At 59.9% G+C, this 21,288-nt stretch overlaps 4 protein-coding genes across 4 annotated transcripts; all 4 read left to right on the forward strand.

Moving 5' to 3' along the window:
* Positions 1 to 2,351: 2,351 nt before the first annotated feature.
* On the forward strand, positions 2,352 to 3,647 carry LINJ_36_4470 (conserved hypothetical protein; the record flags this gene model as incomplete). The annotated part of the gene is made up of 1 exon (XM_001469980.1): positions 2,352 to 3,647. The coding sequence occupies one exon, from the start codon at positions 2,352 to 2,354 to the stop codon at positions 3,645 to 3,647; it is 1,296 nt and encodes a 431-aa protein (XP_001470017.1).
* A 1,376-nt stretch (positions 3,648 to 5,023) lies between these two features.
* On the forward strand, positions 5,024 to 10,162 carry LINJ_36_4480 (conserved hypothetical protein; the record flags this gene model as incomplete). The annotated part of the gene is made up of 1 exon (XM_001469979.1): positions 5,024 to 10,162. One exon carries the CDS (start codon positions 5,024 to 5,026, stop codon positions 10,160 to 10,162), a length of 5,139 nt encoding a protein of 1,712 aa, XP_001470016.1.
* A 1,712-nt stretch (positions 10,163 to 11,874) lies between these two features.
* LINJ_36_4490 (conserved hypothetical protein) lies at positions 11,875 to 14,349 on the forward strand (the record flags this gene model as incomplete). The annotated part of the gene is made up of 1 exon (XM_001469978.1): positions 11,875 to 14,349. One exon carries the CDS (start codon positions 11,875 to 11,877, stop codon positions 14,347 to 14,349), a length of 2,475 nt encoding a protein of 824 aa, XP_001470015.1.
* Positions 14,350 to 15,699: 1,350 nt separating this feature from the next.
* On the forward strand, positions 15,700 to 19,395 carry LINJ_36_4500 (conserved hypothetical protein; the record flags this gene model as incomplete). The annotated part of the gene is made up of 1 exon (XM_001469977.1): positions 15,700 to 19,395. One exon carries the CDS (start codon positions 15,700 to 15,702, stop codon positions 19,393 to 19,395), a length of 3,696 nt encoding a protein of 1,231 aa, XP_001470014.1.
* Between the last annotated feature and the right edge of the window lie 1,893 nt (positions 19,396 to 21,288).

Here is a 21,288-nt window from a genome sequence, read left to right on the forward strand (position 1 = left end):
AAAACATGGAGCTGGCCATGAACGCCATCCTATCAGTGCCCCCCCTCCCCACTGTGTTTTCCTTCCATGCCTGCACGTTAGTGTGAGTCATCTCTTTTACATCCCCTTTTCATCTTCGTTTTGTGTTGTTTTGCTTGGCTCGAAAGTTTTTCCCTTTGCACTGCTGTTACCAGACGCGAATCTCTCTTTGTGTACGTGGCTGTGTCAGTTAGGTGGTTAACTTTGCGCCGAAAGTTACGTGCGCGCAGAGGGCCCGAATGCTTCACACTCGCGCATTCGCACCCCGTCGGTTCTCCTCACCAACCTGGACCCGCGTCTGCGGCCGAGGTACTCAGCTGCGAGGAAAAGAAGAGCAGAGCTGCTTGCACCGGTGCCTCCCCCCCCCCCAAGAGCGATGAAGAGCCCCAATACAGGGCGACAGAGAATGGATAAACAGAGCAAATCAGCTGATTCATGCCTCCTTCTCTTTCTCTATTTTCCTACTCTGTTGTCCCCGTTCTTCTGCCTCTCAAATCACTCTGTACATTTCTTCTCCACAGCGCTGTGCGCGTGCGTCTAGTGCGAGCTGGCAGCGACCTCTGATGGCTCTTTTTTCGGCTCGTTCTTTCCATGGCGCCTCCTTCAGAGCGGCACGTTATGAGCTCTCTGTGCACAGACACGTGTTTCTTCGTGGGCTTCTTCCGCTTGACACACCCAGTCCTTTCAGAGGCGTGTGAATTCGTTAGAAGGTGGAGTGCCCCTGCCGCCACACACTCATGGCAGCATCTCCCACCTGTCGAGGCACATGCGGGCAAGTCATCCAGGCACGCTCCCCCCGGCGACAGGGACGGGAGTGGAAGATGGAAGATGAAGACGGCGAGCCCATTCCCTCAGACAACAGCGCCGTCTCGACGCAGGCCCCAGGGCCCGAAAATGCGAGCACTGTGCGCACGCGCTGCGAAGCACAGCTGGTATGGTGCATCACACGCAAACAAGGCATGCAGAGGTGGGGGGAGGGAAGAGCGAGAAGCGTAAAGGTCGCGAAGGGATGCATACGAATCAATCCCGCACAGCGCGTGCGTGCGAAGTATGCGGCGTCGCTTACATCCCGACCGGATGTGCTGATGAGGCACAGATGCCGGAAGCATGACGAGAGCATCCCGAATCTAATTATCGAGTCCTCCAGACCTCAATGTGGGGAGTCACCACACCGTGGTATGGGATGCCGCGGCTTGGGGCGACTGAGGGTGGAACATGGCACGCAGGCAGCGGGGGAGGGTGCAGGGTCTCGGAGGGCCCTGACCTGAGAGGCTGGCCGACCTCCTCCTTGATCTCATCCGGCATGCGCCTAGGCCACACCCCCTGCTGTCCCGCACGACTGACGCCGCTGTGTCCGCCCTCGAGCAGGGCCCTGGGCCGCGGCGTGCTTTGGGTCGAGGCGTGCAGTGCAGCCGGGCCCGCGTGGCGCTGGTCTCTCAGCACGCACCCGAAGGAGGGGCAAGGGCGGACAAGGAGAGCCGGTTGGTCGCATGGCCCGATTCGACGGCAGGTGGCTTGTGCCAGACACCCAGGATTGAGCCGCAGTGCAAGAGCGGTAGGAGCAGTGTGGGTGTGCATGCGCCTGAGTGTGGAGTTGCTCACGGTGGAGGGACATGTCGGAAAAAATAGCTTCTCGCGGCGCTTAGTGGTTTCGTCGCTGTGTAGGTTTTTTTCGATGGTTTTCCATTTTCCTTTTTGCGGTGTCGCCTTTCTCTCTTCAGCTAGCCGCTTGCCTAGTTCTGCTTACACGTCTGTCTGCCTCTGTCTGTGTGTGTGTTTGAGAAGATATCTCTACGTCTTTCGAGTTTTTTCTTATGTTTCGCGTTTGGACCCCCACCTCATTTCCAGCTGCTCACCGCCTGCTGTACGAGCTGTGCCGCTATCCACGGCCTTCTCGTACACGTAGCCCACCCCGATTCCGTTTCCCGTATCATCCCCCCACATAGCAGTCAATCCACTCTACCCCTACCGCTGTTGAGAGCTTCCAAGAAGACAGAAAAAGATACCGTAACGATAAGACGCGCTGCCACACACGTAAACGTGCAAAGGTGGGAGAGGTCTCTGATGCAGCATTCTCACTCACCTGCGAACCTTGTTGTATTTGGTGTTTATCGTCTCACTCGTGTGCCCTTCCTGTTTCCATCCTCTCTTCTGTCCCCCGCTTCCTCACTCGGCAACCGAAACCATCACCGGCGTTGCATACAGCTGCGCTCCTCATGCTGACCGCGCATCGCACCCGCCCACACACTTGCGCGCAGAAAGCAAACAAAACGGATGATCGTGGAAGAAGAGAAAACACCTCTGCTTTTTTTTTCACGGAAACGTCAACAGCCATGAACTCCACGACCACCATCTCTACAGATCCTGACGCCTCGTTCTCGCGCGCTGCATCGCGTGTTTCGACACCCGGCACCATGAGTGTACTGGTGCCGTACAAGCGCCCTGGGCAGAAGTCTTCCATGGCGCCCGGTGGCGCCTCTCAGCAGCAACGGTCCTTACAATCGGCGTACGCAGGCAAAAGCATCAGAACATCCGCGTCAACCCTTAGTAGCTCTGTGCCGCCGCACGGCGCTGGAGCCGCCTCGCGTGGCGATCAAAGCCGGAGGGGGAACGGCGCTCCTGATGGCACGCTAAACTCATATTCGTCGCACCCGGCAGCGCCACTGGATCGTCCGCGCGACGAGGAGTTTGACGCGGTGGAGCGGCGGGCCCGCATGGCGTTGGAAAGTATCGCGACGCGGGATGAAGACTTGGAGCCGAGCATGGGCGATCATATCGAGGTTCTGCAGTCGTACCGTACTGCGTGCGAAGCGCGCGCGATGTACCGCGAAGCTTACCTTGTGCAGCAGGTGCTGAGGAATCTGCGGCTTGAGGAGGAGAGCCGGCATGTGCGCGGCATCACGGAACAGCAGATGGAGGAGCGCCGAATTCTCGAGGAGGCGCACCGCCAAGAGTTTCGCGAGTTTCACCACTCCTGGAACGCCCGCATCGACGCATTTGAGGAGGAGCAGCTGGATGCTGAGCTGGCGCTGCTGGAGCGGCAAAACGAAGAACTCATTCGCTTTCAGGAAGAGATGCGAAACTTCCAGCCTCGTCTTCTCAGGTACAGCCGCTCGCTGCTCGAGTCTCGCCTGAAGCAGCAGACACTAGCCAAGCAGCGCGACTACGTGGCGGCACAGGCGCAAAAGGCGCATGCCGAAGCGATCGAGGTGGGGGACATTGAGCGCTTCGAGGCTGCCCGTATGAGTCTGTTTGAGCGCCGCGAGTACGCTGCGCGCCATCGCCATCAGCAAGAGTTATACGCGCTGCGCACGAAGGTGGAGAGCCGCCGACTGTATCTTGAGCGGTACCGCAAGCAGGAGCTTGATGTGCTCTTGCAGCGCTATATAAACGCCCGCCGTTCCATGGAGTCGCAGCAGAACATCGTTCGCAACAAGACCGGCACGCTACTGCTGAAGCACGCGTGCAATATGAAAACGGATAACAGTGGGACGGCGGTGCTGGTCGAAAGCGCCGGCTCTGGCGCCTTTGGCACCATGGTGCAGCGACGCCAGGCCTACGAGCTCCGCGCCTCGCAGGGCCCGCCGGATGGGGCCTCCGCGTCGGTTCACGACGGAAGCACGATGTAGCGAGCGCGTGGGAGTGCGCGTGTGTGTTGCGCCATCTCAAGCAGGGCCAATTATGCGCTATTAGTGGACTTGGGTTTCTGCCGACCTTTCGTTCTCTCTCTGGTGTTCTTGCCCTAACACGGGTATTGCTCAATTGGATATCCACCATGCTGCCGATACCATGATGATGATGTGTGGTTTTTAAGTTCCACCTCTACTTAGACGTTCGCTGTGGGTTCTGATTTTTTTTGTTTGCTTTTCGTTTTTCTTTTGAGTTTGCCGCGTTTCCGGCAGGCTTGAAATGGCCGTCCTCCACACAGATGCTGAGGCACCCGGCTGCGAGTGCTTTCGCCCATGAATCGCTTTCTCCGGAAAGAGAGATCGAAAGGGAAAGCGGAGAGTGCCACGGGTTTGGCCACTAAATGTAGGGTCATACAGCACCGCATTTTTCTTTTTTGCTTGATTGTCTTGCTGGTGTCCTCGCGCGCTGATGAACTGGCCTGTTCCCGTGCCTTATGTTCGTCGACCTCTGTATAGTTTGTTTTCCCTTCACGCTTCTTTGCCCGCTTTCTGCTCACGCCTATGAGCACGGACATGTGCGCTGCGACGATGTACAGCTGTTTTTTTTTTGGTTATTTCTCACTCTGTTTCCACGCCCCTCTTGTGGCTCTGTTTGGCAAGTGTTTCGCTCCGTATCATGCCCATGCCGGAAACAGAGCCAACAAAAGAGAAACGATGCAGACCCACACAGGGAGGCGCAGGATGGTGCGGCTCCGCCGAAGAACCGAAGGGCATATCCGTCGAATCGTTTTTCCCTCAAGTCGCTCATCGCTCTCTGCCGCGCTCTCCACACCACCAGCGCTTTTGCGCACAGCCACGCTTACGGTGTGATGGGGGAGGGGTGCGTATGGCGGGGCGAACCTGTTGCACACCCACACCCACACCCACTTACGCACATGCAAAGGCGCAGAAGGCAGAGGTTTCGGACCCGTCCAGGGCTCCTCGCTCATCGCACAAATTACGAAGGGCTCTGCGCGTCACCGCTGGCACTTGCGCGCATGCGTATCATGTTCTGGAGCATGTGGCTCACGCCTATGCCGACGGCCTCTGCTCTCTTTTGGACAACCGGGCGGGGAGCTCAGGCTCAGCTCTTTCTTTCGCCTCACTCATCCTCTCTTCTCTGCCTTTCTTGTGGTTAACGTTTCTCTTTTCTTCGCTGGCGCGGCATCGTGTGCCTTTTTGCATGTATACCGCACACGGCAACACCCACAACAAAACATCTACCATCCGCTTCGCGCGTACCACACCGCGCCTGCCAGTGTGGTGTCAAAGAAACAACAAAAACTGAAAGAGGAGAGCAAGTAAGTGATCGTTTTGAACACAGTGGAAGCCGCCGCATGGTGTCGAAGACACTTACTCTACATATTACCGGCACGCACACACACACACACACACACACACACACACACACACACACAATGCTGGGGACGCTGTTTTTCGACGAGTCGCGCGTCAGTACGGCATTTCGGGCGCGCGTGCGTCAGCAAGCGGGGGCCTCCCATGAGTCGAGTGCGACCAGGCACATCCTGTCGAGCACCAGCCTTGCAGGCTCGGCGGCGCACGACGGTGTAGCGCGCCTGCATGACGGTGGCGGCCTCGTGCCGGCGCACGGCTGCACCTTCAGCTGCCGCGGCGAGGTGGCGTTGCCGTCTCTTCAAGCCGCACTGCTCTGGTGGCTGGACGCCGATGTGAGTGTGGTTCAGCTGCTCGTCGTGAACAATACGCAAAGCAGCAAAGCCGCTCGAAGCTGCCAATCTCGCCTCTTGACCGTTGAGCTGCCTGTTGCCTCTCCCAGCGACCTCGTGACGTGTGGCGTGACTCGCAGTTACATGGGCGATAATGGTGTTGCGGTCGTTTGGGTTCAGCGCGGCGTTTCCGGAGAGGGCGAAGAGGAGGCGCTGTGCCCCGGTTTTGCGCACGTGACTGTGCAGCGTGAGGCAGACAACACCGGCCACAGCAATCTCCTGCTCTACCCAGATGAGCGAGTTGTTCAGTGCGCACCACTGTCTCGGGTCCCGAGCTCTTTCTTCCAGAGTGCCTTAGCCGGCAGCGGAAGTGCTGCCTGCGTCGTTGCGGCGCTGCCCGACGATGCAACGCAGCGCACCGTTTCCATCGTTGTTCTCACCGATGGCTCCCGTGTCTGGCGCGCGGAGCTGTTCGCGGATGGCACCACCGCCGTCAGTGGATTTCGAGACGAGTACCGGCGCAACATGCTCCGGTCCTTCTGTGACGGCAACGAGGAGGTGCGGCTGCTCGACACGCGCAGTGTTGTCGCCGATCTCCAGCGACTGGCGAGCCCGGCTGCGTCGAACGCGCCATCCTTCGCTGATTCTGGCGCGGAGGAGGGGAGCACTTCACCTCGTGGTTCTACGTGGATTCGCCGGCTGCTGGGTGGCGGCGGTCGCGCAGGGGCGAATGCTGCCGATGGCAGCGACGGGGCCGCCTCTGGCGTGCTAGACGTGGCGCTGCCTGCCGTCGTCAAGAAGCGACTTTACGCTGCTGTCACGGCCGTCCAGCAAAGCCGGTTTGTTGCGCTGACCCGATGGAACGGCCAGTTGGAGGTGTATGATACGGCCAGCGGCACCCTGAAGTTGGCCCGGGCTTACCCGATTGGAATACTGCCCCAGGCGATACTCCGCCCCATCGATGGTAACTTCTCAGGTCGTGGGGCGAAAGCACCGGGAGGGAAGAGCGCGCTCTGCGCACTACCGCCAGGGCCTCTCGCACAGTGGGCCACGCAGTGCTCCACAACACAGCTGCTGCACGTCGTCTCGTGCTGTAGCGGTGGAGGGGGGCGTGCGTGCTTCTGGAGCGCACTCCCGCCCCTGGCGCCGTCGTCGTCGAGGATCGTCGGGCTTGAGGAAGCTAGCGACGCTGGCGAGGTTCTGGCGCAGCACTGCACGCTGAGCGTGGCGCCGCCGACGCAATCCAGCTTTCCACTCGCGTGTGCAGTGACATCAGACGGGCGAAAAATGATCCTCGTGAGCGACGTCGGTACGGAGGAGGATGGGCACTTGCTGTGCACCCGCACTCTCGCCGCACTGACGCTGCGTGGCGACCAGGCTTCCGAGGACGGAGTGGCAACGGTGGTGCAGGTGATGGAGGCGACAGGTGGCGCCGCGTTTGGTGACCTGCTGCGCACAGGTCGCATGCACGGATATCTCTGCCAGGGTGCGCGCATGCAGAGCGTCGTCGCGCAGGATAACGCGGTGCTAATGGTGGAGCGCGGCCCGCAGATGTGCCGGCTGTACGCGCTGGAGGAGGCTGCCCCGGATGCGATGCGGCTGGCGAACGAGCGAGTGGTGGTCGGCGTAGATGAAGAGGACGTCTACGCCATGGCGCACGACATGGTTGGCGATGACGCCATCGCCACGTACGTTGGCGGCGCACTTTTGCCGTCGCATCGCGTGCACTACGTACCGCTGTTCGAGGCATCGTTGCTCCTGCCGGGCGCTGCTGTGCCGTCCACTGCAGACGACACGGATGGGTTTGCTCTCTACTGGGAAGGCGTCAGCGTTCTTCAAGCGTGCCCGCATGGATCGCGGCTCATGTCGGATCTACTGCAGGATGTCCTTCTCGCCACTACCCCCATAGCACGGCTCTCCTCGCTACCACGCTTTCTAAGTGAGGCGCACCTTAGCGGGTACGCAGCGGCGCTGCAGCGCAACGCGGCTGCAACGAAAGCCTCTGTGCACGCAGCCATTCGTATGGCGCTGCTGCCGCCTTCGACGGCTGCAGCTGGCGAGACAGCACACGCGCTTTACCGCTTCAGCCGCCTCTACGCAACGCACGCCACCCTCGGCGAGCTGCTCTCTCGGATCACCTTTCTCACAACCACGTATCTGGGCTGGCAGAGCACCTACTCTGTCGCACACGCGCTGTCCTCGACTGGCGAGGACGACGCACTAAGCACGGCGGATTGGGTGTCGCACCGGCTCATCACAGCCCTGGAAGTGCTGGTGGCCGCTTACCATGCTGTGCCCGCCGCCGGTGCCGATCTTGTTCAGCTTGCCCTTGTCGACGATAGCGTCAGTCAGCCATCTTCTAACGCGATCGTGGCGGCATTGCTGCCAACCCTGACCGATACAGCGGCTTGCGACGACGACTCTGTTGCCTGTGGCTGGGGGCCGAGCACGCTCTCCATGATACAGGTGGCGAACCGTCTGCTCCGCTGCGGCACTCCCTCCACGGCGCGCGCGTGTGCAGTCTGGGTGAAGCAGCTTGCCCACCGCTTCCCTCTCCTGCAGCACTACCAGCTGCTGTCGCTGCTGGAGACAACTGCGATTTCTACGCAGTCCGAGCGTGCGGTCGCGCTTTGCGAGCGTGTGTGTCAAGCACTGGCTAGAGAGGCACCAGGCGACGTCACGACGGCGCTTTTGCTGGAAGGTTTGCTGCTTACGGACGTCTCCGGCCCCGGCTCCGCGTTCCTTCAACTCTCCCTTGACGACGTAGCTGCGTTCCTTGCGGCCGACCCAACTCTGGGGCCGAAGCTCTACGCCGTCGGTGTGCTGCGTCGCACCATCACGGTCGGATCGCTGCATACGACTTTGAGCCACTGTGTCACTCACAGGTACCTGTACACCAACCTCGCGACGTGCATCGAGGCGGTGGAGCGGATGCACAGGTGCGCTTCCGTCACTGCGTCCACGCCGACGCAAGCCCCCTTTTCACAGCTGCGCCATGCTCTGGAGGAGCTGCAGGTAGATGCACTGCTGGCGAGCGCTTTCGCGAGGGTGTCAGAGGGTGATGTTGCGTGCGGCTTCCATGATATGCAGACGGCACTTGACCTTATAACACGCCACAAATGCCTGCCGTCATACGCAGAGCTGTTGCAGGTGATTCTCGGCCACGTTGTCGAAGTTGCTTGCGCGTCGCAGGCGAACATGAATGCGCTGCTGCGCGCCACCACGATTGGCGCGGCGCAGCTCGAGGAGTCGCTGATTCTGCGGTGGTACAACTACATTGCGCGCCTACCGACCAAGAGCGCTACAGAGGCGACCGAGGCGCTGCGATACCGTGCCATCATGGGTTTGCATCGCTATTTGATGAACCGCCACGACTACGCCCAGTGCGCACGGCTCATGTCGAGCCTGGCCACGCTCATCCGCTGCTCGCCGCTGCGCCGCAGCGCGTCAGCCGGGATCTCGGTGAGCGAGCTGGCCGGGCTTGCGCTGCACGCGGCGGAAATGATCGCGCCCTCTGCGCCTGTGCCAGAGACGGCAGCTGGAGAGCAAGGTGAGACCGGCCAGGCTGCACCCCAAGGCACGTCTCACGACCCGGCGCTTATGGTGGGCTCGCCGCTATCGCTAGGGTATTCGTGGCAGCCGTCAACCTCGGCATCCTCAGCTCCCATTGACCTCAATTCACCCACTCTCGGTGCGACGGCGCGTGGCCCTCGCTGGCTGACGCGCGCAGACATTCCCTGCTTGCGCCGCCGCCTGTATCAGGCCCACTGCGAACGCCAGCTGTGGCGTCGCGGCTGCACGCTGGACTGCACGGATCTGTGGGTCGAGGGTGCCCCGGCGGACGCCTACCAGGCCGGCGTGGAGAAGCTTGTGGCCGCGCTCATGCAGGCGCGCCTTTGGCCGCAGGCCTTTCGCTTCGCATGTCTGTCAGCTGTATATGACCCCTGCACGGTGCTGGTTGAGTGGGCGGTGGACCTACTGCGCGCTTCGCGAGATTACGGCAGCGATGAAGTCGCTGCGGCTGAGGGCGTGCACGCTGAGCTAACCGCGGCGTGGGCGGAGCTCATCGGCTACTGCGGGGAAATCTCCAACCTCGAGAACCAGTTCTACGCGTACGTGCGCACCGTCACCGCAGCGTTGACGTACGCCTACTCGCAAGTGCCAACCGCGCTGCTTGCGGCTCATCGGGCGGCTGACGCCTACACTGCCATGACGACGCTGTTCCATGTCGCGCTGATACTGCGCAGGAAGGCAGAAGCGGTTGAGCTGGGGCAGCGGCGCAACGAGGAAGACGGGGACGACAAAGAGGAAGCAGATGAGTTGCCGTCGTCTTCCTCGAACCGCGAGGCTGGGGCCACTGCTGCCGGCCGCGACGCAGAGAAGCGAGGCGAGATGCACCTAGAGGACATAAGGTGCAACGTGTGGCGGGCCTGGTGCGCGGCGGCTCGAATCGGCATTGACATGGCCGCTGAGCGTCAGCCGCGCTGCGCTTCTGCTGCTGCTCTATACCAGCGTACTGTCGGCGCAATCATGGGCGCCGGCGAGGTCATGGCGGAGGAGGATGCGGCCCAGATGCATGCTGGGGTTGTCGTGGCCGGAACCGTGTCGGCTGCCTCGTCGGCCGCGCGCAGGACGTTTTCTGCTTTCACGGCTGGCGCGCTGGATCCGATGGCGGTGTGTGCGAACGAGCTGTTGAGGATTCCAGCCTACCGAGCCTCCCTCAACCTGGTCGTGCGCGGTGAGGCGACGGTGCGTGAGTTCCAGGACCTCATGGGGCGACCTTGTAGCTGACGATTGGGCTGCGGCTGCTGAGCGCCAAGCCCAAACAAAACAACAAAAAAGATGGCATTTGCGGCCGCCATTAGTGCAAGGATGCGCCTTGCAGCGGTGGAAGGGAAGAGAGCGGGGACTTGCTTCTCCACCTTCCCAACTGCCCGCGATACTTTCTCAGACTCGTATTCGTCGATGAAGCTTGGTCTCGTCGCTGTCATAGCATGGGTAGTATGCAGATGCGCGTCTGTGTCGTGCGTGTCTGTGCGTGAAGCAGTTTCGGGGCAAGGCCGAGCGCGAGGAGGAAGGAGCGATGCATCTTTTCCTCGCCACTATCACAGAGTCCACCCCCGCCACTCTTCTTGTTGTCCCAGGTTGCCTAATCCTTTTTTTTTATTATTATTCTTTTCGCGTTTCTTGTTTGTTTCTTGACCGTAATTCATATAGAGACCGGCTGTCTGTCTGTGTGTGTCTGTGTGCGTGTGCGTGAGCGTGCGCGTGGCGATTGGCGACTGTAATGACACTTCTGGTGTCGCAGTGTGCATGTGCTGACGTACATCTTGTGTTTGATTGGTCTTTTCTTCTTTCCGTGTCTTTTTCTGTTTTCGGTTTAACATCGGAATAGCGGCAACTCATCCCTAGGACATATCGACCCGTCATCCCAAGTATGAGTAGGCGTGAGTGTATAATGTGCCATCCTTGCACACGCCGTGTCTCAGTGAGAGCGCAACTGATCATCTGACTTCACTGTGCTACGTCGTTGCGTGTGAACGCCTGCTCGCGCGACGATGCAGCTTGGCATCACTCCAGCCTTCCCAGGCTTCCGTGTGCCTCTCTATCTCCCGCAGCCCATCTCCATATTGCGGCTTCACGGGCGAATGCCTCTTATGCGCGGGTTTTCTCACTGCTGAGACACAAATGTACACAGACATGTACTCGCACATACGCGCTCTCGTCGACTACTTATGCTTCCCTTTGCCTTCCCTCGATTCTCTTTCGGCAATGATCTGCCCTTTACATATGCGTGCGTGTGCACTGCGCAACGTGCAACGGACACTTTTCGCATCTCTATCTCATGCACCCGCCGACGCCCACACAAAGACAGGCAAACGGCTTGTCTGCCATTTCAGAGGGAGCGTCAGTGAACATCGGTTGCAGCTCTTCCTTCCCCCTCCAGTGGAACGGAGAGCATCAGACACCTGCAGAGGCACGCGAGAATACTAAAGGACTTGTCGGTGGGCGCGTGGCTAAAACGGTCAAGAACGATAGGCTTACCGACACACACACACACACACACACACACACGCACACACGCGTGCGCGGAAGTGCACACGCTCTTTAGTCGCTTGCTTTCTGGACAAGAGCGATCAAAGAAGACAAAAAGATAGTCTCGTGGTTGGATGTGAGCTGCACTGGCCGCCTTGTCGTGTCTAAGCTATACACAGAGAGACCGTGCTGCTGGTGTCCGCTGTCGTTGTAGTCACCAGCGTCTGGGTGGCGATTTGATTGACTCACAAGCGTTGATTTCAGGGCTCATCGCTGCTCCCCGCACACGTGTGCATCTCTCTTTGCTTGCGTCGCTGACGCTTGCCTTTCTGCCATCATCTTCTCACGTCTCCCCTGAGTAGTGGAACAGTGCACGCGAGCGTTCACCTTCGCGGTGACGTTTTCCATTGCTGTTTTATTGTTTCTCTCCTTCGTGCTTTTCCCAGTGTAGCTGGGCGGACGCCGAGATGAAGCGCTCACGCCAGGATAATCGCCGCCTCGGCCCTGCTGCGGCCGCCATGCGCCGCCGTGACGTGTACCGAGACGGTCGTCAAGCGGAGGAGCAGGTGAGCATTCAGAAGCTCTTCCGGGACGCTGTGGCGATGCAAAAGTTCCACTCCCCGAACCAGTCTGGCGCCGGGGCCCGGGTGATGATTCACAGCCGAGAGGAACTTGCGTTGTATCGCCAGAAGCGGCGCGCAGAGCTGGAGGAGAGTGTGCGGCGCGGGTTTAAGGCGATCGGCAACTGGATCCGCTACGCACGTTGGGAGGCGCAGCAGCGTGACTTTGACCGCATGCGGGCCGTCATGGAGCGCGCGGTTCCCGTGCACGGCGAGAATGCAAACCTATGGAGGGACTACGCGGAGCTGGAGGAGTCGAACGGGTTCGCAGAACATGCTCGTCAAGTGTGGAGCCGCGGCGTGACGGCGCTGCCGTCGAGTGTGGACTTGTGGGTAAAGTACCTCGCCATGGAGCAGGCGGCGGGCCAGGATCAGCGGGTGCGAGATGTTTTTCATCGATGGCTTGCCGGGGACGCGGTGCCGCCGTGCGCATACGCGCTTGCCGCCCTCTACGAGGCGCAGCAGCGGCGCCAAGCAGGATGCCGTGACATTCTTCGTCGCTGCGTCGAACGCTTCAACACGACGGCAAGCTGGCTGCTGTACGGAGCCACAGAACAGCAGGTTTTCGGCGATCACGAGCGAGCCGTGAAGGTACTTGAAACAGCCATGCGCGCACTTCCCGACGAGGACCTTTGGGGGCTGGAGGAGTGTCGCGTGCCGCTTGCGCTGGCGGAGGCGCACGTCGCCGCCGGGAGCGCCGTTCAGGCGCGCAATGTCTTCCACAACGCACTCGAGCACGTTGCTGACCACCCACTGTTATTAGAGAAGGTGCTGGCGTCCTACAGTCGCTTCGAGCGCCTGTACGGAGACGGTGAGCACTCTGAGCAGGTAGCGCGATTGCGCACCATTCAGTTGTACGAAGAGCGCCTCCGCAAGAATACGAGTGACTTTGACGCCTATCTGACGCTGTACTCGCTCTACCGCGACCAAGAGCGTGAAAGTCGACTGCGCGCAAGCGGCTCAATCAACAAAATGCCGGAAGCGGTGGTGGGCGGAAATGCTGCACTGGCGTCGACAGCACTTGTCACCTCCCCGGCCGCTGCCGCCTCTCCGTCGCGGCAGGTGCTTGAGCGCGCGCTCCAGATCCCTTCCCGCGACCCTTATGGCGCCCAGCAACGTGCTGTTCTGGTCATGGAGTACGCACGCGCCTGTGAGGATGACGGCGAGCTGGATGCGGCACGGCGCACCCTCGCGCAGGAAATCAAGAATTTTCCCTTTGAAGCGGCCCTATGCCCGCGGCTGTGGGTGGAGGCGGCGGCGATGGAGGAGCGCCACGGCGCTACCGCACAGGCGCGCCGGCTTCTCCGCGCCGGGTCGCAGGTTACAAAGGATGTGCGCCTCTTTGAAGAGGCAATCCAGTTTGGGGAGCGACAGCGGGACAATGTAATCGAGGCAATGCACGCCGCAGCGCACGAGACCACGCCGCCGTCGGCGCAGGAGGTGGAGGAAGCATGCGCGCCGTACGTGGCGGAGCTGCGCACAGATTACCAGAACGCCATCCAAGCCTTCCCGTTCGACGTGCAGTGGTGGCTCCGATACGCGAAGCTGGAGGAGCAGCAGCAGGAGATCCTCCGTGCCGACGCGCTGTACGGCGCCTGCATCCGCACCTTCAATGATGAGGCTGAACGGGTTCGGTCCTTTGCGCAGCGCTACGACCTCCTTGGCCATGTGGACGCTGCCTGGGCACACCGGATTCATCTTCACACGCGGCGCGCGCGTGCCCTGCAGCGACAGGCGTCGCGGCGCAAGGGGTGTGCCGCGGGCGCAGAGACGGCTCGGGTCGAGCTGGCGACGCTGCAGGAGGAGCTGCTGCACTTGTACGCCACTCTGCTGCAGGACGTCTGGAACGCTTACCGGCACGAGGCGGTGGCGTGGTTTTCGCGGTACTTTGAGGCAGGTGAAGGCAGCGGTTCTGGTGTGCTTGCTGGCGCCGCGCCAAAGACGTTGCCCTCATCCCTCACTCCTGCTACGGCGCGCTGGTCGGAGGCCGTGGAGGCGGTGGCGGGGTATATGGAGCGAATGAGTGCTATCAAGATAGGCCAGGGCGCATCAGAGGGTGCCACAGCGGCTCTCCGTGAGATGCTCAAGTCAATGGTGGAGGCGGAGCGTCACGCTATTCGCCGATCCCTTGGCTGGACAGAGCAGACAACGCAGTTTGACGCCGTGCAGAGAGCACGCGAATGGGGTGAGCTGCTGCTGTCGCCGCTACTCGAGGAGTGGAGCAAGTTTGAGCTCACCCATGGTGGGTCACTGGAGGCTGTTGCGGCGGCGATGGAGAAACCGGTGAAGCGCCGCACACGACTCTTCAAAGCGCGGCCGTAGTGAAAGCGTCAAGGCAAGAGAGAGATGGCAGGGAGGGGATGGGCTGCTGCAGGCTTATTAATGCCACAGTTTACTCTGAAGAGTCGCGTCTGCGCCGATGGCTGAGTGTGTTGGCTTGTGCGCGTGTAGGTGTGCCGTGTTGTTTGGTGAATCGGCTCGCAGCAAGTAGGCCAGCGTCGTTGTGTAGCTGCACCACCATCATGCGTGCTGGTGAGTAGGTCAGAGGTTTCTTAAATACCGAAACGGAGACACACACAAAAGAAGAAGTCTGGCATCCCTTCATCGTGCTGTTTTCGGTCGGGTGTTGATCGACAGCCACCATCGCCGCTCCCATAGTTCCTTGACGCTTGTCGGTGGGTGGCCATGCGAAGCGGCTCCTCTTCGCTTCACTGGTTCTTGTGTGGACTTGTTGGGCAACAGCCCACCATCGCGTGGCAGGAGGCCATTTGCTTCTTTCATGGAGGCAAACGTCTCTGCGTCAGTGCCACTGTCATCAGCGGAGGAGAGAGAGGGAAGCGGACGCAGGCGCCTGGGCTTATGTGGGTCCACTACTTTACTGCTTCTCTCTCTCTCTTCCCTCACTGTCTCGTTGTGTGCGTGTGTGTTTGGGTGCGTATGCGTCTCTCTCCATTTCACTCCCGCGAACGCCAGGTGCGCCACTCTACTGGCTAGTGCTCATTCCTCTCTTCGCTGTAGCGTGCAGAGTGTGTGCCGGAGCGGGAACTGGACAGAGGTGCTGGCGGGGTACCTCTTTTGCGCTGTGCTTTCCGGTTCACTTGTCCAGTCAGAGGAGCCTGCATGCGTGCGCTTGTGCGGAGTTGCTTCTAGCCCCTCCTTACTTTCTTGTTCTCTCAGTGTACGCGTCTTCGCACGCGCGACCACAAGGGCGATCCCCCTTTTTTTTTTCCCTCTGCCGAACCTCTCTGTGCTCTTTCCTTGGCAAGTACTGCACGTTGCCCTTGCAGAGCTCTTCCTCGCCGTTCTTTTTGTTTGTTTTCCTTCTTTTATTTTGGTATCTTTGCTGTGCCATCACCGCCGCCACACCCCCATCTCTCTCTCCCCCCTTCTGTGTGTATGTGTGAAAGCCTTCTGCTTTTGATGTTACTTTTTTTTTTCGTGTGTGTGTGTGTGTGTGTGTCTTCGTTTTCCGTTTCGCTTTGTTGCCCCTCACATCTCTGTACCACTTGCCCTCCCCTTCCTGTCTTTTACGTTAGTTAGAAATCCCGTGTCTCGTTAGCGTCCTCGCTGCCGCGCGTCAACGCAAAGCCTCCTTTTTTAAGAAGCGCCTCCGACATATTTGCATTTGCCTTCCTCTGCTCCTCTCCAGCCTATCCACACCTGTGAAAAGAAATGGAGCGGACGGTGAGTGAGCTGGTGTCGCAGCACGGCCCCACGCCGCACATGGGCCTGCTGCGATGCCAGATGGAGCGTCGTGGCCGGCACAGCCTAAAAGGCTACAAGAAGCGCTTCTGGGTTGTGGATGAGCGCAACGGCTGGCTAGAGGTGTACAAGAATGATCAGGAGCACGTGCCCATAGAGGTCTTTCGTGCCGCCGACATCCGCAACGTCATCTACTCCGATGATAAGCAGAACCGCTTCTTTATGATGTTGGTGCAGACACGCGGGCCGCGCGATATCAAGTTTCGCATGGGCAGCTTTGAGGAGCGTGAGTCCTGGTCCAAGGCGATTACGCACATAATGGATGTCTACTCTGCCATCAACAAGCACAAGAACGTACTGGGCATGGTGCTGCGGCGCGCCAAAACTGTGTCGGAGGCCCTCGGAGTCAACATCTCTATTGACAGCGGACGCCTGCTCGCTGAGGTACCGGAGGACTTGCTGCAGTACGTTGCCGAGGCTGTCGACATTGCCTTGGTGAGCGTCACGGCGATTGTGCGCTCCTTCAAGGAGGAAGGAGCGGACATGCCGCGCAGCTACATCCTCTACGTGCACGCTATCACGGAAGAGCAGTCACCGTACCAGCGCAAGGAAACCAAGTACAGCCCAGAAGGGCGGACCATGACCATGAACGTGTGTCTTCTCCGAGTCAAGTCCGAGCGGGTCAGCTTTGTCGTGACGCAGCCAGAGGAGGTGTTTCGGCTGGTGCAATCAAGCGTCTTCCGCAATCCTGTAATTGAGGGCTGGATCGAGAGTGAGCCTAACTGCGCGCGGGCGTGCGCTGCCATCCAGGACTACCTCGAGCTGCCGGCGGGGCGGAGCAGCTGGATCACGTTTCAGTGGGGCCAGCACGTGAGCGACAGCGCCAAGGTAGAGGCCTTTCTGCAGAGATTCGTGACGGCGACCTTCTTCGAGCGCGCTCTGCAGAGCGTCAGGGATGCCGTGGTGCGTGTGGAGCGGCTGATCGCGGACACGAATGCGCAGACGACGGCCAAGAGCTTTACAGGGGGCTCCCCTGCTGCTCCAGCGCGCGACGGCGGCTGCTCATCGCCGTTCAGCGAGCGACGTCAGATGACAACTCCTGGCGTAACTGTGCAGCCGGACAGCATCGTTTTCAGCAACAGCAGCCTTGCAGCAACGAGTGCGACTGGCGGCTTCGGCGGTGCGGCAGGCGGTGGCTTCCATACTCACCAGCCCGCGACCCCCCCTTTGGCAAATAACGCTGCGGGTGGCGGGCCCGATGCCGCGCTTGCCATTCGGTTTATCCGTGAGAATGTGGCAGGGTTGTGCATCCAGCTGGATAAACGCGTCGTCGAGAAGGGGACCGCACCGCCGCCGATTGTCACGCTGCACGCATCCGAGTACGAGCAGCATTGCCGGCCCGCGTTCCTGCTGGTGGCCAAGTGCCACCGCGTCTTGCCTCGCAAGCACCACGTGACGAAGGATGTGCTAAGTGAGGAGCTCTACGAGGTGGCCTACAACGCCTTTCTGCAGCAGCAACTCAGCCTTCTGCGGACCGAGCTGAACGGCATCTTTCACAAACAGGTGAAGGTGGTCATCATGTGGGATCTCCTCTTTCGCGCCGCCGCAGGCCTGAAGACGCCGGTTAGTGCGGAGGAGTTGCCGCACCTTTTGCGGTACGTGAAAGATGTTTGCCTGTCGAGGCTACAGCACGTTGCTCAGGTGCTGCGTCATGCTCGCTCCGACGTCCCCGGGCACGTAGAGGACCACAGCTACCTGTACAAGGCTTTCTGCAGCTGCGTCGGGACCGTTGTGGTCAACTTCTTGCCGTATACGGTGAGCAGCGACGCGAACGTCTTTGAGCCAAACTTGCAGGCTGGCGTACTGACCGACACGCTCTACTGCACCAAGGAGGAGTCGATGCCGAGCTTGATGGCGGCCCTCGGCCACGCCCACCGGGGCAGCGCTAGCAAGACGACGCGGGTCTCGCTGATGGGAGCGGGCTTTCATGGCGTTCTTCTGTACGCGGCGGAGGCAAAGCTGGGGGCGTGGTGCGAGAGCTACTTCTCGAACCCCGAGAACGCGACTCCAGACCCGCGACGCCAGCTTGTGGAGGACGAGTTCGACAGCGACACGGATGGCACGTCGGTCGGGATGCTGCAGGACCCCGACTTTGGCGAAGCGGTCGCCTACGAGCGGAGCGCTGAGATTCGGCCGCTGACGATGCAGCGAGTCGTGAACGCAATCTACGACTCGCAGCGCCACGCGCCTGTGGATCTAAAGATCGGCTCCGAAGACATCATGCGCGCCATCCACGCTTTCGTTTCAGCCTTTGGCGATGACAAGCGACCCAGCAAGCATGATGTGGCGCGCGTCCTCATCATCAATCTTCAGCGTCTGCGTCAAATGTACGTGCGCGCCGTTGACGACGAGACGACGTCGCTGCTGACGTTCGAGCAAGCGCGCCAGCTCCTGCGCGACTTCTGCGAGTACCAAACAAATGAGCAGTACATTGATGTGGCGCTGCGCGAGGTGCCTAGGCTGGGGACGGAGCCAGCGTCGCCGCAGGAGGAGCAGGAAGGATCCCAGAGAGAGTCGCACGAGCCGGTGAGGACGGTGAAAGAGGAGATGGATGCTGACGTGAGTGACAGCGGCCACCCTCTAGAGGAGAATAATGCATACCCGCGCAGCCCCCGCCCCCGCGCCATGAACGAAGCCAGCTTGAGTGTCGTGAGTAACGGCACTGCGAACGGCGCCGAGGTGACGAGACGCGGGAATAGGCGCTGCTCTTTGTCGCGGCGGCGGCTACAGAGCAACAGCAAGAGAGCCAGCGCCATCGTTGCTTCCCGCACCGCGGAAAGCCCATCAGCCCGGTCAGCTTTGGTGACACCAGGCGCGATGTCCGACCGTAGCGAGCCGCATATCCGCGTTCCCTCCACAACGTCCGATGCCTTCGACTTTGCCTCTGTCACAGACGTAGCGCTGACGGTGTTGCTGCCGCGCGAGGCCCGCCTGGCTCGTCTCGCGTGGCGTGTCGGGTTTGTCTTCGGCCTTGAGAACACCGGCAAATCGCTCATCATCAACTCCATGCGCGGCATCGCAAGGCCGACGGTAGCGACGGTGGGCCTCTCCCAGCAAGTCGTCGCCTTTGATGAGTGGGTGTGGGCACTGAATGAGCTTGGCGGTCGAGAGAGCTTTCGCAAGAACTGGCGCTACTACGCACTCCGAATCGACACCGTTCACTTTCTCATGTTCGTTCTCGACGTTCTCAACGGGCAAGCGCTGGGCGAAGCGCGGCAGTATCTGAAGGAGGTCACCAACCACTACCACGAGGTTCCGCTGCTCGTCATCTTCAACAATTTCCGCGAGGGGCACCGACGCTTTGACATTCGCGAGTTCGAGGCCCTCATCCATCTCGATAAGCTGCGGCGGCGGCACGGCGCCGACGTGCTCTCTTGCGTCTGCGACATAACAGTGGTGCACTCAAAGAACCGACAGCTCCCGCGAACATTGAGCTCTACGCTACGCACACTCTCGAGCCTGCTCAAAGCCCGCTCCAAGAGCGAGAATGGCGGAGACGGGGGAGCTCCACCGGTTCCGAAGGCGACCACTACCTTTTCCGCGAGCGTGGTAGGGGGTGCGGCTGGCGCTGCGGCAGCGGGTGCTGGCGTAGGGCACTCGACGTAGAAAACGCCGGCTGCAGTTGACAAGTAATGCTGCTCTTTGGGCTACGTTGAACCCCCCGCTACAGCGTGGCCGCGGCGACATCCACCGCCCACACGCCTCACCACACACACACACACATACGACACGACCGCAGTATCGGCCTTCCTAAAGGTCGGCGAACACAAGGATCTTGCTCGCATGAGGAGCTTTCCGTCTCTCATATCGTGCCGCTTTTTGTTTCGTTTCCCTTAATCGACATGCATGGCCTCCTTTACCTCTGACTCTGACTCTCTCATATGTGCAGTTCAAGTCGGTCGCGTGTACGGGGTCGACACAGTAGAGGATGAGGGCCTCGAGTGGACTTCTCTCACCAAATCGCTCCCCCTGTTTTCCCTCTATTGTTTCGTTTCCCGTCTCGAACGACGCGAACCCATTTTCGGCACGATCTTGCGTTTTCTCTTCCTCGCTCCGTGCGTTTTGCGCAGACACTCACACACGGAGCCACTGACGCGCTCTTTGCAGCCCACATTCGCCAAGCAGCAGTGAAATAACAAGAAGAAGCCCTTTTTGGAGAAGGTCCAAGGCTGCCCTCATCACACAGAGGCAGGCGCTCGTCGGCGGAGTGAGCGTGCTTCACATACGCGACAGAGAACTCGCGAACATTACGCCATGCACACGACGATGCGCGTCCGTCCAGGCTAGCGTATACCTTGGTGGTGCCTCTTTCTGTTGCTGTGTCAGCTGTCCCATGACATTCTGCTGAGATGCCGGTCTCCTCCGCTCTGTGTGCACTACCCGGCGCCTCCCTCACTCGACTCTTTCTCCTCAGAATGCACTGTGTCTTCTCATCCTACTGTCCCATCTTCTCTGATTCTTTGCACCAAACTCAGACAGGCCTCCGATGAGGCGCACACGTTCTGTGTCTCCTCCACCCGTACACACATTCGTAGCCGCTTTCTCCCTTCCTCCTTCACCAGTGTGCAGATTGGCTTGTACCTGGCTGCCTGCTCACCGCGCTGCTATTTTTTTTTTCTATCCTCCATCTGCGACACACACATGCCCGCATAAGTACATGCACTCAATGCTTGTCTGTGCGTAACTTGCGCTTGTGCAGCTATATTGCTGTGAGCAAACCACCTTCTTCGCTGCTTCTCGCAACAGAGTATTTCTCTCGCTTCGCGCACCGTTTGCCGTCCTTGTGTTAATCACATATCTCTCGCCACTTTTCGTCCGCGGTGCTCGACTTGCCCCGTTCACTTCCCCCATCTCCCCGCCTCGCCTCACCTCGCCAGGTTTCCACGGCGCTCGACTCGGTGCGCGCGCTATCTTGGGGGTTGGGGGTGTTCGTTTCTTCTTCCTCTGCCGGTGCCAGTGCCTCTCTAACGTACTGCGCGCTGTGTTGTGCTGCGTCGTCTATCTGTAACCTGAACCTACTGCTCGCCAAGCATAGAAAAGCCACTCCTGCACACACTCTTACGTCCTTCGTCGCTCGTTTCTGTTTGCTCTTTCGCTAGGTATATCTACATCGGATCATCGAATTCTAGCGAGACTGCGCCGTTTTATTCTCTTTTCTCTTGGTTCACCCTGTCGCTTTCGCTCCGGTTCTCCAGTGGCGTGTCCGTGCTTGCGTCCCCCTTTGCCACCACCGCCACCGCCACCATCCCTTCCGGACCCTGTGCATCCCTCTTATTCTCGCTGAACGAGGGGACGCTTGCGCTTGGCGTGTGTGTGTGCGTCAGGGGGAAACTTTTCTTGCTCTTGGTTTCTCTTCTCTCCCCTCATTTTCACGCCATGATCGTGGACGCGATGACCTGATTACCCACACATCTATTTTTTGCGTTGCACAGGCCACCCCTCGTCGGGTGCCGACGGATGCCTCCTCCACCCCCCACAACTTTGTGTTCCGCCTTCAGA

Source organism: Leishmania infantum, chromosome 36, assembly GCF_000002875.2.
Source record: "Leishmania infantum JPCM5 genome chromosome 36".
Lineage (NCBI taxonomy): Eukaryota > Euglenozoa > Kinetoplastea > Trypanosomatida > Trypanosomatidae > Leishmania > Leishmania infantum.